Consider the following 15,487-nt stretch of genomic DNA (forward strand, 5'->3'; position numbering starts at 1 on the left):
GCGCCGCGCCCCGCCCCCGACGGCGGAGAGGGCGGTGGCGGTGCCACGGGAGTTGCGCGCGCAGGTGTGTGGGTGGGTGGGGAGCCGCGGTGGTGGGCTGCGTGCGCAGGTCGGGGGCGGGGCGACGCGGGGGATGCGCGCGCAGGGCGAGGGCGAGGGCGGGGCCGGGGCCGGGCGGGCGCGTGCGCTCTAGCCGTTCACAGGTACTACACCTACCCCGGGTACCTGTGCGAGGTACCTGTGCGGGGAGGAGGCGGTCTGCAGCCTGGTGACGTGTCGGTCATACCGCCGCATCCCGGCGCACACCGCAGTCGTGCTCCCCGAGTGCGCAGCGCCCCTCTGCCGCGTCGTTTCTGTGAACACATGCGAGATCGTACCGTGCACGTGGTTTTAAGGGTTTTCTCCCGCTTAAAACGTCCTCGGGAGGGAAGTGGTGGGCTCCTCAATAAACGATATCAGGACAGCGGATTCATCCTTTGAAAAAAAAAAAAGCAAACCAAGCTAGAGCACTTATTTCCACACCAGACACAGAGATTAGCTAGAGGTGATTGAAATATGGAAGTTTAAAAAGCGAAATTACAAAGCCGCTAAATACACAGAGGGACGTGGGTAAAACTTTGGGAACATTCCAAGCGCGGCACCAACACAGACCACAATGCGCACAGAGTCACCAGGACCTTGTTAAAAAGCAGATTCTAATTCAGGCCTGGGTGGGACCCGGAAGCCACTTTCTCAGGAGCCCCATCTGATGCGCGTGCTGCTGCTGAAAGGACCTCGCTGAACAGCAAAATCACAGAGTGCTGTGTCACTGAGAAAGTAAACTCAAGATTATATCCGATTTGGTTTTTCACTTACCGGAATTAAAGACCGTCGGCACCTACCACGTGTGTTTGTTTCTCATTTGGGTGGGGTTCCCGCAGACAGTTTTCGAGGCCTCTTCTGTTTAGAGGTGGAATATTCGCGAGAATGATGTGGCTTCACTGGAACTGGCGTTGGAAGTAAAACGTGAAGAGAATACCAAACGTGCTTTTCTAAAGTCTAAGTGCAGCTCCCAGGGGTGCCGCCCACCCCCCGGGAGGCAGCCCCCCAGGGCTGTGAACCCCACCGAGAATCCCGGCGCAGCCCGGCGTGCATGCGGGGAGTGAGGTCTCCAGCCGTGGCTCCTGTGAGCGAATAGCAGCCTCTGCCCCAAACAGGCAAGAAAATCGAATTTGAGAGGGGCCGGGAGAAGGGACTGCGTCGAATCAGCACGGCACACGCGGTCCTTATCTGGGGGAAGACCCACGGTGGGTCACAGAGTCAGCTTAGCGGCCGTGGACCCACCATTGAAAACCGAAAGCACACCCTCGGTGTGAGCCACGCTTCATGAGGGTAAGTGCCGCATGTGAAACCATCATAGAAACATACATTCTGTGAAACCGGTGTGACTTGATATCAAAACCGGATAAAGATGTTACAGGAATATAAAACCACAGAGCAATGTCTGATGAACAAACGTGCAAAAATCCTTAATAGAATCTTAGCAAATTGAATGCAACAAGATCTTTAAAGAAGAGTGATACATCACAACCAAGTGGGGATTACTCCAGTGACACAAGTTTTTCGTTCACATTCGAAAATCAACCAACATAATGTACTGTGTTAACGGCCAAAAAAGGGGCGCCTGGGTGGCTCGGTCAGTGAAGTATCTGACTCTTGGTTTCAGCTCGGGTCGTGATCTCACGGTTCATGGGTTCGAGCCCCCCCTTTGCTGTGCTGACAGCAGGGAGCATGCTTGGGATGCTCTGTCTCTGCCCCAACCCTGCTTGCATGAGTGCACGCGCTCTCTCTCTCTCTCTCTCAAAATAAACAAACTTTAAAAAGACCACAAAGAAAAAAAATATGATAAACTCAAAATTGCAACAAGAAAAAAGAACGTGTTTGACAAATCTAACATCCATTTCTGAGAAAAACTGCAAAGCACGAATGGAAGGGAACTTCCTCAACCCGATAAAGGGCATCTGGGAAGTAACCACAGCGAGCATCATACTTAACAGCACAAGACTGAATGTTTTCCCCAGGTTAGGAAAAGGGCAAAGATCTCCACCATCACCACGTCTGTCTGACATCACACCGGAGTCTATGCAATACGACGAGCAGGAGAAAAGAATTCATAAGGAGACAAAAGTGCAGACAGTATGATCTATGTAGAAAATCCTACGGAACCTGGAAAAAAGCTAACAAGTGACTTCGGCAAGGTCACAGAAAAGAACAGCACACACATACCGCTGTCTTCCCATACACCGGCAGTGGACGTGTATATGCTGCCGTTAAAATACGATACGTTTACCACCACTCAAAATACGCCGAGGTCTGAACTTAACAAAACGTGCATCTGACACGTATGTCGGGTATCATACTGAACATCTTCCCTGAAAATCCTCGGTGCTCCGCCTGTCCCTCCCCTCCCTGCCCCTCAGGAAGCCACTGACTTCTCCGTTTCCATGATTTTGCTTTTCCCAGAATGTCATACGGTTGGAATCACACAGTGTGTAGCCTTTTCTGACTGGCTTCTTTCTCTTGGTAATATGCGATTAAGCTTCCCGCATGTGTCCCCAGGGCCTTGGGAGCTCATTTCTTTTTAGCCCTGAATAATATTCTGCTGTCTGGGTGGTCCACACCCACCGAGGGCATCTTGGCTGCTTCGAGTCTGGGCGATTGTGAATAAAGCTGCCATAAACATCCGTGTGCGGGTTCTTGTGTGGACGGAAGTTTTCTACTTCTTTGGGTAACTGCCAAGGACATGGCTGTGGATCGTGCGGTAAGAGTATGTTTACTTTTGTAAGAAACCACCACGCTGCCTTCATGAGCGGCCTCGCCGTGCCGCATTCCCGCCGGCCAGGGTGAGCGCTCCTGCCGCCCACGCCCTCGCCAGCGTCTGGGGTCAGAGTTCTGGGTTTGGGCCCTTCTGAGAGAGGTACTTGGCGGCCTTTGGAAGACTCCGTCACGGCGCCAGCCGGGTGGCGGGAGAAGCTTGCAGGGCTGGGGCGCTGCCTCTCAGGACGCACGCTCGGGGTCAGCACCAATTTATGATGCTCTTTCTCCACCGCCGGGATTTGTGGGTCTGGGAACCAAGGGCTGGAAATGGGGTGGCGCCTCTCGCTGTTCCCTCTGCTGATCCACTAGCTGGATCTTTGCTGCCCGTTCCTGCCACTTCTGGTTCTAGAAGAGTCAGTTCAAAGGGAAGAGAGCTTCCTCTAGAGGACGCAGCGATGGTCTCGCGGGGCTGTCGGCGGGGACGGCCACCTGGCCACTTCGGCCCCTCCATGCCAGTGAACGAACGGGCAAAGGAGGGAGACTGCCCTGGCCGGGGTGACCCGGCCTCCTAGCAAGGGCAGTGAGGCTGCTACTTGTCAGTGAGGGTCAGGAGAACACGCCTGAGATGCTGGAGCGTTCCTGGGGCCACCTCTTGGTAACCCCCAAGTCCTGTGATTGAATCAGTGAAGCCGCCACGAGGCAATTCAGGCGGGATCGCCGATAGTTCGGGCCCGAAGGAAGGACGCTCTGGGGCACCCACCAGGCAGGGAGTCTAGACCGGGTGAGGAGCTCCAGGACCAAGGGAGCATGGACTGGGTGGCAAGGAAGCCAAGAGACCCTGGTTACGGCCACATGGCCCACTGCAGAGGTGACCACCCCAGGAGTGTCCCTTCCTGCTTCGGAGATAACATACATGTGTGTGCTTATTAACCGCATACTCTTGCTTTCTTCTGCCCTCTTGACCCTCTTGTCTGACATCGGGTGTGTTGAGAGTGGCTGACCTCAACCCGAGCTCCAGGTGGGAGTGTGGGCCGGTGGAGAACACCGAACTTGAACTTCGCCAGGGCAAGGAGGGACTGTCTCCTCCTGGGAGTGGGCGTATTTCCGGGATAGCTGCACCCAGTTAGGTGGGAGCGCCACTCTGCCATTGTGTTTGTTTAGAGTGTATGGTTTATTTGTTTTTATTTAAAAAAATTTTTTTAATGATTATTTACTTTTCAGAGAGATGAGGGAAAGACGGAGTATGACTGGGGGAGGGGCAGAGAGAGAGGGAGACCCAGAATCCGAAGCGGGCTCCAGGCTCCGAGCTGTCAGCACAGCGCCCAATGCGGGGCTCGAACTCACGAACCGCGAGATCATGACCTGAGCCAAAGTTGGATGCGTAACCGACTGAGCCACCCAGGCACCCTTGGAACTTAAGGTTTAAAAGGCGGCTTTGAGCAGGCTTGGGGGCCAGCCTGGGGGCTGTGCTGGGGGCCGGGCTGGCAGAGCAGGAGGCCCTCTCCTGCATATTCCCAGTTCAGGGGGTCACCAGCGGCACTTGTATGTGAGATCCAGACACCGGAAGAGAAGCCCCCGCCGGCTGCTTTGCAGCACCGAGGGGTCTTGTGCGTGGCGGCTCACGTGGCTGGCATGGGCTGTGGCTGGGCTACGTGAGCCACGAGAACGCACCGGCACACGTGTCTCTCTCACTCCTCCCACCTTGGAGGCAAGGGCATCCTGCCGGAGAAGCCGGAACGACAGACGACCCCCTGCCCCGGCCTGACCTTGCTTCCCCTTGCCTCTGCCTGTCTCGCAGACTTGGAGCTCTGGCCTGTGGGGCGCGGACCACGGGCTGCCCACAGCATCACCCTGCGGCCACAGCGGGCAGGGTAGGTGCCATGAGGAGCCTCCCTGATGCCTGTCTGTCTGTCCATCCTGTATCCCTGTCTTCAGGGTCCTCTGTGCCCGGGATGACCCACGCAAGGAGAGATCATGAAGAAGCGAGTTGCGCCCACGGCACTCGCAGTCAGGAAGCTGTTTGCCGAGCGTCGCGTTGTCGCTGTGGTTTGTGAGCTTTGTTCGCTCCTCAAGGTGGACGAGGACTGAGGGAATCTGATAAACCTTTGTTACAGGTGTGAGTTTCATTAGCCACTTAGGAGGCTTTTATTAAGTATCTTTGTAACTGATATCTAAGTATTTGGAAATTTACTTTTTAAAGTTTCTTTGTTTTGACGTACATATACAGAGGGAGTACGTGGACAGGGGCGGGGCAGAGAGAGAATCCCAAGCAGGCTCCACGCTGTCAGCCTAGAGCCCCACGCAAGGCTGGATCTCACGAACCTCGAGATGGTGACCCGGGCTGAAATCAAGAGTCGGACGCTCAACCAAGTGGGGCGTTCTGCTGATGGAGCCATCCAGGCGCCCCTGGAAATTTAATTATTATTAAATACTGATTATAAGGACGTTAAACATTTAATTTTGAGTTTAAATATTTATTTAAGAAACATCGTTCCTTAGATTTGTAAGACAAAGAAATGGGACGGGGAACAAAATGTGAGTTTCCCTCTGCTTGCCCAAAGATTTCTCAGCTATCAAAGTATTGATTAGTCAGACACATGTGCGCACACACACGCAGAAGGAAAGACAAACCAGGGGAAAGTTCTAGGCAACCGCTTCGAACTTGCGAGAAATGAGAGTGAGCACGGGCTGGCAGAAGCCAGAGCTTCATGCTGCCCTGGTCGGGGGCAAGGTGACAGGCATCAGGAGCGGTAGCGGGGACAGACGGTCTCCAGTGACAGCCTGCAAAATCCCAACACGGCGAAAGCAGCCAGGGGTAGACCAAGTCCCTTCCGGAGAAATTCGGGGGAGGAGTTCCAGGAAAAGGGGCAGGACAAGGAGGCAGGATCCGCAGGGCAGGACAGACAAGGGGTCATCCAGCCGCGTGGCAGAGACAGAACGAAGGAAGTGGCAGAGGAAAGACCCCAGACCCAGGTCAGAGGGCGCCACCTCCCCCCCCCCTCCCCGTTCTGTTTTTTTAAAGAAGAAGAGATGTTCACTTATTGCTGTATAATTACAGATACGTGGGGGGTCTTTTCTGAAATCAAAGGCGAGTCACTGCCGGAATAAGGCTTTGCCGTATTCGGGCGAACAAAGCCGGACTGCTGCAGAATCACCTCCAGAGTTGAGCTCCTTTCTTTTTGTCCCTGATGTGTGCGCACATGCATGGGTGTGAGTGTGCGTGAGTGTGCATGTGCACACGTGTGTGTGTGTGTTTGTGTATGTGTACAAGTGCAGCTGCGGGGGGGTAGGACTCACCTCTGGTTGCTGCCAACGCGACGCCCGGCCTCCACTCTTCGTCTGGGCGACACGGCGTCACTTCCAGTAACCGTCACTCGCTTGGGCATCTTCTGTGAGTTTTGGCACTTGCAAACAGCCACGCAGCCAACACCCCACCCCGGTGACTCCCTGGTGCCGCTCCCCAGCGGTGTGCTCCCCTCACCCCAGCCCCATCTATCCCCGCTGTCATGTGATGGGCTGGTGGCCTCCGGTCTGGCTTCTCCCCCTCGCTCGACACAGCAGAGGCTCCCGCACCGCGGCCTGTGCCCGCTCGTGCTCACTATCACGGCTGGGCTGCGGCTGAGCCCCGGCTGGGACATGCGTGGACAGAGGGGACTTCGGGTGGTCTCCTGGTTTGGGCAGTTATGAGTAAATCACTGTAGATGTTTGCTTACAGATTTTCGTGTGTGCAGAAGTCTTCCTCCGTGTAGGGCAGCTTCCCACCCTTTGAAAAACGGCAGCTCCCCAAGAAGCCCCTCCAGACTTTTCTCGGCGCTGGGCCCTTCGGAGGGCCACAGACCGTTGCAGTAGCTAAGACCTGTACCCCCAGAACCAGCCTTGGCCCCCACGGGGGTGACACTGCCCTGCGGATAACGCATGCTTTGGGGGCACGTGTCCAGCAGGGCGCCTGCTGGGTGGTGTGGAAGGTGACGGAGAAGTCACTGATAGGAACCGGGCACTGCCTGCCTGGCTGTGGCTCCGGCTGCCCTTCCTCGCCGCGGTGCTGACCCCTCCTCTGGTTTTCTGGCAGGCCCGGACTCGGCCGTGTGACACAGTGTGGCGACAAGATATAAGCAAAAGTTTCAACCAGGAGGGCAGATGGGGCAGGGCTGCCCTGCTACGGCTCTGTCTCTCGTGCTGGCTTCCTCCCAGAACAGTGAGATGATGATGTCACGCCTGCAGGGGCAGCCTTCTTGCAACCATGAGGACAAAGTCACAAGCTGAGGACGGGGCTGTCAGGGACACGGAGGCCGCTCTACCCACTGGGACTGCCTGCCTCTAGGTGCGTGTGAAGCACGCAGACATACGCTAGGTGGTCTCTGTTCATTGGGCTTTTCCTAAATGCGTGTCCTTGGTGATGCACCCGAACATCAGCAACACGTGCACATAAGAAAGGGGCTGGAAATACCGCTAGGAAGGCTTGTGTCTGGATGTTTCTGGATGACCACATTCACGGGGAGGGGACGGCAGATCTTCATTTTCTTCATATGCTCCTTTCATTTCCTACATGCTCCGTGGTTGATGCTTAGGACCTCACGGATCTACAGGGAGCATCATTCTCTTGAAAGGAGAAGATACAAACCTTGTCAACAATGGGAAAAATACGAAATGACTTAAAAAATTTTTTTTAACGTTTATTCATTTTTGAGAGACAGAGCATGAGCAGGGGAGGGGCAGGGAGAGAGGGAGACACAGAATCGGAAGCAGGCTCCGGGCTCCGAGCTGTCGGCACAGAGCCCGACACGGGGCTAGAACCCACGAGCCGTGAGATCATGACCCGAGCCGAAGTCGGACGCTCAACCGAACCGACTGAGCGACCCAGGTGCCTCCAAAATGTCTTTTGATGAATATTTGATGCCTTTGGGAATTTCCCAGGACAAAGCAAATTAAAAAAAAAAGATACAAGAATGTATAGAATCCCAATTTTGTAAACAAAAGAAAACAGAGGGGAAAAAGATTCAGGGAAGGAGGGCCGCATCCTCAAGCCAGACTCCTCGCTATTCGGGTTTCTGGAGACCCACGTGCAGCTCAGGGGTCCCGTTGGCTAAATGGGGTCACAGGCTGGAGGGGTGACGGGGGTGGCAGGCGGCAGGGTGAGGACAGAGCATCCTGGTGCCGTGGATGCCTGGTGCCGTGGCTCTGGGGTGAACACAACTGAAGGCAAACATCTGAGCAGTGAGCGTACGAAGGACTGAGAACTTGAAAACGGGGCCCGGTTTCCCGACGTTCCGGGGACACCCCTCTGACAGCACTGTGCAGGCCTGGGCGCCGTGCCCAGCCTCTTCGGTGTCCCCGGTCAGCTCTGGGTACGGCGGCCCTGCACCCGGCCAGGCCTGGCCCCTCGCGGTTCCCCGCAAACAGGCCGCCCGCCTCCGTGCGCCTTTGTGGGCCGTCTCGGCTCAGCACAGCCTTCTGAGGCAACAGCGGCCTGGGGGGCCGGGTGCTGCCCCCTGCGGAACCCTCCTTGGTTGCTCTGTGTCCAGGGGTCCTCCCTGGTTTGCCCTGTGCTGGGCTGGGACGCCTGCCAACCACTGGTGACAGGACACCCAACAGGACGGGAGCGTCCTCAGGAAGGATGTTCTCTCTGCCTCTGCTCACAGCGGGGCTGGGGACGTGCCTGCTGAGAGTGAGCTTCTGGGACACGGTCATCGGACTGAGGTCAGTTGGGGGGGGCAGCTGGGCGCTGAAGTTCCAGGGCAACGCCCACGCCGTGTCCTTTGCCCCGGCAGTGGCCGCGTGTAGGTTTGGGAGCCGTTCCCCTCGCCCTGAAGGCACCGCGTCAGCCTGCCGGCTCGGCCACGGCCACCCACTCCACCCGCGGCACCGGAGCCTGGGCCACGAGCTCCACCACACCTCCAGGCCACGGCGGCCACGGCACCAGGCACCGCTCGAGCAGGCAGAGCGGTAGGGTGGGTCACCCGACTCAAAGTCGGGGGGTGGGGGTCGTCGGCACAGGGCAGGGGTGGGCGTGTGCGAGCTCGCCGAGGGGCCCCCCAGCCCGACTCCCGACAGGGGAAGTGACACAGGCGCGCCAGAAAACCTTCTGTAGATGTTTATTCTACTTCAAGTAACAAAACCTATGCAGTTCCGTGTTTTAATGTACAGTGATATAATACTTTGTAATATAAAATACAATTTACAGAAATTTCTATCAAGTAAACCTAAAGAAACACACTTGATTTTTACATTTGTGTATTTAAATTAGAAAAATGTGTTTTACATGTAAAAAACCCTTCGCATCGTAGGAGACGTTGGAACTTTCAGCACTCGGCTGCGGTGTCACCTGACGTTTGCTCTGGAATCCCAGTCCCTCCAGATCACTAAGTCCTCCGTGTTCTTACCATTTGTACGTTTGTGCTAGAAAGTGAAAAATCTGTAGTGATGTACGATGGAACAGACTCCAAAGAATGAATGAAATTCTCTCATTTTACACTTGCAAAAGTAAGTTTATGAAAATATAAAAAATTATCAAAGTGTATTTGTACAGTCAAATAAATTAGCAAGGTTTCCTCCCTCTCACGCTCCGGAAGTACCTGCAAATACGCCACAGAAGGCAGGCCGCCGTTTCAGCCAACAGCTTCCTGAGTTGTAGCTCTCTAACTACGATCACTGGTTTCCGTCCCAGACTTCACACAAGTACTGTTTCGCTTTCAATGACAAACTCTAAAATGCATCACCGGACAGTGTAACAGTCTGGAGCTGGTGCCCTTTCCCTGGGACACAGGAAGCACTGCTCAGAGGGTCGGGTTTCACAAACAAAATGTTCCTGATCGTTCAAGTCCAAGTAACCCCCCTCCCCCCACCCCCTTTTTAAAGTACACTTAATTGGCTGATCTTCTCACTTTCTTTAGGCTGGTAAAGGTTACACCTTTTTCAATAGATTGCTATTTAAAATGCAACAATTTCTACTTGGACAGATGTTGCTTTCAATCACGTTTTTGAAGAAAAATGTATAAAGTGATATATAAAAACTGAGCAAAACTAAGAAATGTTTTGTTTCCTGGTTGAAATTTGCAATTCAAATTTCTTTAGGACAAAAGGAAAATGCATTTGTGGGCTTTTGTGCATCTGACACCCCAGGGAGCGAGGAGAAAGCAGGCCACCTGCCCCCGAGCACTACACCTGTGACACCTGTGACAACAGCTTCTGGAAACAGAAATACAGGTGAGAGGTCAGCGAAGGTATGGCTCTAGGGTCCACTGAAATTCCCTTAAAAGTTACTAGACTCAAGTTATTGGAAAAGATAACTTTATAATTTGAAAAAGCAATATGCTTCTGTAGACGCTTTCCCATTTCAGTGATTTTAAATGGAAATATTCAGTTCTTAGTTTAGTTTTGTTTTTTTTTTTAAAAAGCAACAGAATTGTAAAGATGTGAAATTTTGTAAGAAACCACTATACACAAAATTACAGCAATCGTCGAAGTCCAGAACGTTCTATTCTGCATCGCAGTTCGTAGCTCTCTGCACACCCAGGCGCTCACCACGACCCGGGCGCCGGCCCCGCGGGAGCGTTGCGCGGCCGGCGCTAGGTCTGGGTGGCGGGGGTGGCGGCCCGAGGCGCCTCGGCTTTGGGGTCCCGGGCGCCCTCCTTGCTTTTGCTGCGGTCCTTGCGCTCCCGGCCGTGCTCGCGGGTGCGGTCCCGGCCGCGCTCCCTGCTGCGAGACCTCTCCCGCTCCCGCCGGCGCTCCCGGTCCCGGTTCCGGCTGCGCTCCCGGCTCCGGCCCCATTCGGCCGCCCGCTCCGGCTCCCGCCCTCGGTCCCTGTCGGCGCCGCGCTCCCGACTCCGGTCCCACTCGCGGCCCGGGTCCTTGTCGCGGTGACGGCCCCGCTCGTGGCCCCGGTCCCAGTCCCGCTCCCGGCTCCAGCGCCGCCCCCGCTCCCGCCGACGCTCCTCCAGGGCCCTGCCCGGCCGGCTCTCCGGCGGCGCGGCCTCGGGCTCCTCCAGCGGCTTCTCTTTGGGCCCGGCTTCGAACCGCTCCCTCTGCCGCCCTTCAAAGGCCTGGCTTCTGTACTCGTGGCCCTTGCCCTCGCGGAAGTCGGCCTCGGGGCCCTGCGCGGGCGCCTCGTCCCAGCGCTCCGGCCGGTGCGGCGGCGGGTGGCTGGGCAGCTCCAGCAGCGGCCTGGGGGCCGGCTTCAGCCCCGGGGCCGGCGGGCCCTGGAAGTGGAAGCGGGGCGGTGCGGGCTCGCTCTTCTCGGGGAAGGGCGCCGACCCTCTCGGCCCGCCGAACGGCAGGGGCGCTGGCGCCCGGGGGCCGGCGAATCTCGGGGGCGAGCTCACCCTCTGCTCCTCGAACTGCTGAGGCTGGATCCCCCTGGGCCCCGGCATGAAGTTTGGTGCCTGGGCTCTGGGTCCTTCGAACTGACCGGGATGCGGCCCCCTCGGGCCCACGAAGTGGCCGGGCGGGGGCCCTCTCTGACCTCCAAACTGAGAGGGAGGGGGACCTCCTCTGGGGCCCTTAAACTGTGACAGCAGAGGCCTCCTCTGGCCTCCGAACTGGAAAGGCGCCGTGCCTCTGCCCGCCATGAAGGGGGCTTGTTCTGGTCCCTCGAACTGAGAGGGGGGGCCGGCCATCTCGTCGTACGGGCCGTCCTGGAACTCCCTCTTCTCCCCGTGGGGGTCCTTCCGGTCTTCGAATTGGGGTGCTGCTCCCCTGGGCCCCCCAAGGTGGGAGGGGGAGGGGCCCCTGCTGTCCCCGTAGGGAGGGGGCCCGTGTGGCCCTGACAACAAGGAAGGAATGGGCCCCTTCTGAGCCCCGAACCTGGCTGGCGGAGGCCCCCGTGGCCCATCGCTATTGGAAACCATACTCTCCTCTGAGAAAGGAGGCACGGACCCCCTCGGTCCTGGGAAACTGGGGCCATGAAGCCCAGACGTGCCGAAAGCACGTGGTGCCGGCTCCCGCTGGCCCTGGGGCGCGGGCGGAGGGCCCCCCACCCTCTGTCCAGGTGCCGGGAGAGTGGCGGCCCCCTCGCCAGGTCTGCACTGCGGCTCCCTGTCTCCTTCAGGCTCGACGGTCGGGTGGTCACTTTTCTCGGCAAACGGAGCGTTCCTCGGATCCTCGTACTGGGACGAGCCGAGCGCTTTGTCCTGAGAGGCACCAGAGAAAGGGTCCCTCCCGCCGGCAGAGGGGAAGCTCTGGGCGTCGCCGTGCAAAGGGAAGCCGGGCTGAAAGGCGGCTGCGCCGGGGGGCGTGGGCAGCAGCACCTTGCGGGCAGGTCTGGAGCCCGCCGAGGGGGCGCCACCGTCCACGGGCGGTGGGACCGGGCTCGCGGGGGGGTGTTCGCGCTTGGGGCCGTCTGGCTTGGCCTGCGGGGCCGCCTCTGCACCCTCCTCCCGGGCCGCGGGCGGCCTGGAGCCGGCCTCACCCTCGCTGTGCTCTGTGGCCAGCCGCCGGGCCTGCCGGGGGTCCCGGTTCTGCCGCGGGTCGCAGCCGGGGCCGGGGCCCGCCCCCGCAGGGGCGCCGGGGAGTGCCGGCGGGCGGCACGCGACCTGCTGCTCCGGCGGGAACAGCTCGGCCTGGGGCAGGGACTTCGGGGGCGGCGACAGCAGCGCGTCGGCCACGGAGAAGTGCGCCATGGAGGCCCCCACGGCGGCCCTCTGCTGCCGGAGCGCGGCTTCCTGCTCCTCCACCTGCCTCCTCTGCTCCTCAATCTGCTTGTTGAGCTCTTCGATCATCTGCTGCTGCTCGACCAGGGAGGGGGCCGCTCCGGCGGCCGTGGGCTCGCCGGGCCTCTCGGCGGAGCCGCCCTTCCCGTCCGCACACATCCTGTTGGGCAGGTCGTCGATGGCCACCTTGGCCTCTTCCAAGATGGTCTCATCCTCCGGGTCATAGGCCACCTCCTCCCGCTCGGCCGTCTCTGGGGCCTTGTCCCCATCGGGGCGCCTCCCGCGCTCGAGCTGAGCGTCACAGGCTCTGTCGGGCCCGTACTCCTCTTCGGGGTCATACGGTCTGTCATCTTCCTCGTCCTCCAGAGCTCTGTCTCTTGAGAACTGACCGAACTGCTGGACGATCGGGTCCAGTAAAGGCGCCGCGGGCAGCCCGCTGTCGGCCGTGGCTTTGGGGTCTTGGTGGGAGGCCGGTGTGGACCCCACGGGCTCTCTGGCAGGGGGGTCAAAGGACTTCTTCTTCCCAAAGAGCGTCTGCAGGATGTGTTCCAGGGGTGAGGCTGTCTTCGAGGTGGAGGGGTTGGCGGAGGGAGAGGCCACGGTGACGGCCGCAGAGGCGGGTGAGGACGCCGTGGTAGTGCTCGTGGCTCCTGGTTTGAGCGACGACAGGATTTTCAACACGGACGACGACGCCGGGGCACTGGGTGGCTCGGGCAGAGGGGGCGGCGGGGGAGGAGTCCCTGGGGGTGTGGTGCTGCCGGCCACGTCCCCGGAGCAGACCTGGAGCTTGGGGGGTTTCCTCTCAGACTGCGGGGCTGCAGGCACTTTGGGATAGACAGAAACCTCGGTTTCTTCTTGGGTCTGAAGTCGGGTCCGCTTCTCCTCTACCTTATCTAATTCTCCAGCACTTGAAGGGCGTTTTATTCTCTGACAGATCACCAACCCGAGGATGATGTTGGGGCGCGGTGACTCAAGACCTGAAAAACAAAACATCGTGCAGAGTTCAGAATTTAACGATAGCCGATATTCTCCAGACGTAAACCCTGTCAAGGGCAGTGATGGGGCACGTTTCAATAGGAAGGAGGAAGAAACTCGCTGGCAAAACACAATCGAGTGTTTGAACAGCTTATTGCAAACAAAAGACCCCGGGGCACACCGTCGCCTCCGCCGTCCAGCCCCCACGTCACAGCCACAGAACCCAGGGCCCAGTTCATGAGTCAAGTCATCCCAATGAGCAGAGCCTACGTTACAGATTTAAAGATCAGATGTAATTAAAGCAATGGCACGACGGAGGAGGCCGGCGAGGCCAGCGTGCAAACGTCAGCATCTGCTGACCTATAAGAGATGAAGCATGTACGCACCAGAATTTTTTTTTTTTTTTAAACAAAATCTTAGCTTTGTTCTTTTACTTGCCTCTCACTACACATCAGAAAGGTAACAGCCCTTCCTGGAACTCACGCACTGCGCTACATAATTCAAGCTACACGTACGAATACCGAAGGTTCCATTAGGGAGCAGTTCCACGGCTTGTTTGCAACGATCCCCTCAGCACGTGCCATTAGGGAAGGTCACCCAGCTGCTGGCGTCACAGTTACAGTTAATGGGAAAGACCAAGCTGACTGGAAGGGCTATGATAAACACCCTTGTAGGTTTAGAAGGGAATTCCGTTAACATCAACAAGGGCCAAGTCCTGCTCAGTCTCTGTGAACACGGGACAGGGTGCTTAAAGACAAAGGCGGGGTGTTCCGTGAAGAGCAGTCCGCATGGAAAAGTTCCTGGGCACAGGATGGTTCTTAAAAATACCCATTTCTTAAATAAAAAAGGCTTACTCCGTCCTAAACTGTGCGTTTTATCAAGGGTGTTAATAGTTCGGTAACCACACTCACAATAAATCCAGAACACCAAAAGAGGGACAACAACAAAACCCCGCCACCCCAAGTCACAAAGCAGTAATTTTAGGCACAAATGACATACAAAGAACAAAAACTTATGTCACTAGCATATTTAAAATCAGATCGTATAAACTCAACTGATAACATCACCATAGAATGTGGATGTTTATGCACGTGGTACGTATACGTTCTCGACTTACTAAAAATCAGTAGTTTCCCTATTCCTTTTGGTTTTAAAGATGATCACAAGTCACTTGAAATAGTTCTCTGTGGGTGCCATTATACAATTCTCAAACGTCTGTTAACCTCCCTAAATTCCGACAGAGATGGGTTGATAGGTTGAGCACTCGAGGGTTGGTGGATGGCCCGTCCAGCCTCTGAGGAGGAGTATCAGGGGTGCCAGAGAGCTGGGGAACCCCAGCATCTGCGCAGACAGCATACTGAGACCCTCCCTCCCTCCCAGGTTGGGCCTCCTGCCTCATAGCTGATGTGCGAGAGCACAGATGTCCATTGAGGACATCCGCTCGTAACACACCAGGACCTCGCCATCACCTCAAGAGACATGGCTTCTAGAACGTCCTCTCCCTGGCCCCCCCCCCCCATCAGCCCTCCAACAAAAGCTGTGTATCCAGGAAAGGGAAGAGCCAGGCAAAGGAGGGAACAGACTGGAAAATCAGGCAGCCCACACTGTGCCACATGGCAAACGTTTCTGCTCAGCAGACCTGAGGGTTAATCTATCAAGTTCATTTCCTAATTAACACGAGTTAAGGATAACTTACAAGGGCACTCCTCTCACCGTAGCAGTTTACTGGACATCTGACTGCTTCCTCAGACCCAGCCTGGGGTTTGGTCAATTGCTAACATGGCTATCTGGCCCTTCTGGACCGCGGGTCGGCTGCCAGCGGCCCCAGAGCCTGCAGACCTGCTCTGCGAGCCTGGCTCTCCCTGAAGAACCTGACACGAGAGCCACGGTGAAGGAATGCGCTCAGCCACGTGGGTGGGTGGGTGCGAGCCAGGGCCGGGGAGCCTGGGTGAGGGGGAAGTCCCCGGGACCTGTACACCACGCAGGGAAAGCCCAACTGCGGCTTGTGGCTCGGGGTCAGGCCCCAGAGGTCAGTAAGCTGTGCATGGCAGGGAAGTCATGGTGTTAAATCC

At 57.1% G+C, this 15,487-nt stretch overlaps 2 protein-coding genes and 2 long non-coding RNA genes across 7 annotated transcripts in view; 2 read left to right on the forward strand and 2 right to left on the reverse strand.

The window, feature by feature from the left end:
• Nucleotides 1-294, reverse strand: part of TCFL5 (transcription factor like 5) — a 16,374-nt gene extending 16,080 nt beyond the window's left edge. The window contains exon 1 of the mRNA XM_040459755.1: nucleotides 226-294. Coding sequence (XP_040315689.1) covers nucleotides 226-294 — 69 coding nt within the window. The remainder of the gene's footprint in view (nucleotides 1-225) is intronic.
• Nucleotides 295-8,555: 8,261 nt separating this feature from the next.
• LOC121020025 (uncharacterized) lies at nucleotides 8,556-9,277 on the forward strand. Its single transcript, XR_005785892.1, has 2 exons — nucleotides 8,556-8,739; nucleotides 9,041-9,277. It is a non-coding gene; the product is annotated as an uncharacterized LOC121020025 (long non-coding RNA).
• DIDO1 (death inducer-obliterator 1) overlaps nucleotides 8,872-15,487 on the reverse strand; it is a 56,030-nt gene continuing 49,414 nt past the window's right edge. For all 4 annotated transcript variants that reach the window (XM_040459864.1, XM_040459863.1, XM_040459866.1 and 1 more), the window contains one exon: nucleotides 8,872-13,417. In XM_040459864.1, the coding sequence (XP_040315798.1) occupies nucleotides 10,362-13,417 (3,056 nt within the window). In that variant the 3' untranslated portion in view covers nucleotides 8,872-10,361. The remainder of the gene's footprint in view (nucleotides 13,418-15,487) is intronic.
• On the forward strand, nucleotides 9,877-14,280 carry LOC121020026 (uncharacterized). Its single transcript, XR_005785893.1, has 2 exons — nucleotides 9,877-9,999; nucleotides 13,375-14,280. It is a non-coding gene; the product is annotated as an uncharacterized LOC121020026 (long non-coding RNA).

This window comes from Herpailurus yagouaroundi, unplaced genomic scaffold, assembly GCF_014898765.1.
Source record: "Herpailurus yagouaroundi ecotype Mexico unplaced genomic scaffold, PumYag 246, whole genome shotgun sequence".
In the NCBI taxonomy this organism is placed as follows: Eukaryota; Metazoa; Chordata; class Mammalia; order Carnivora; family Felidae; genus Herpailurus; species Herpailurus yagouaroundi.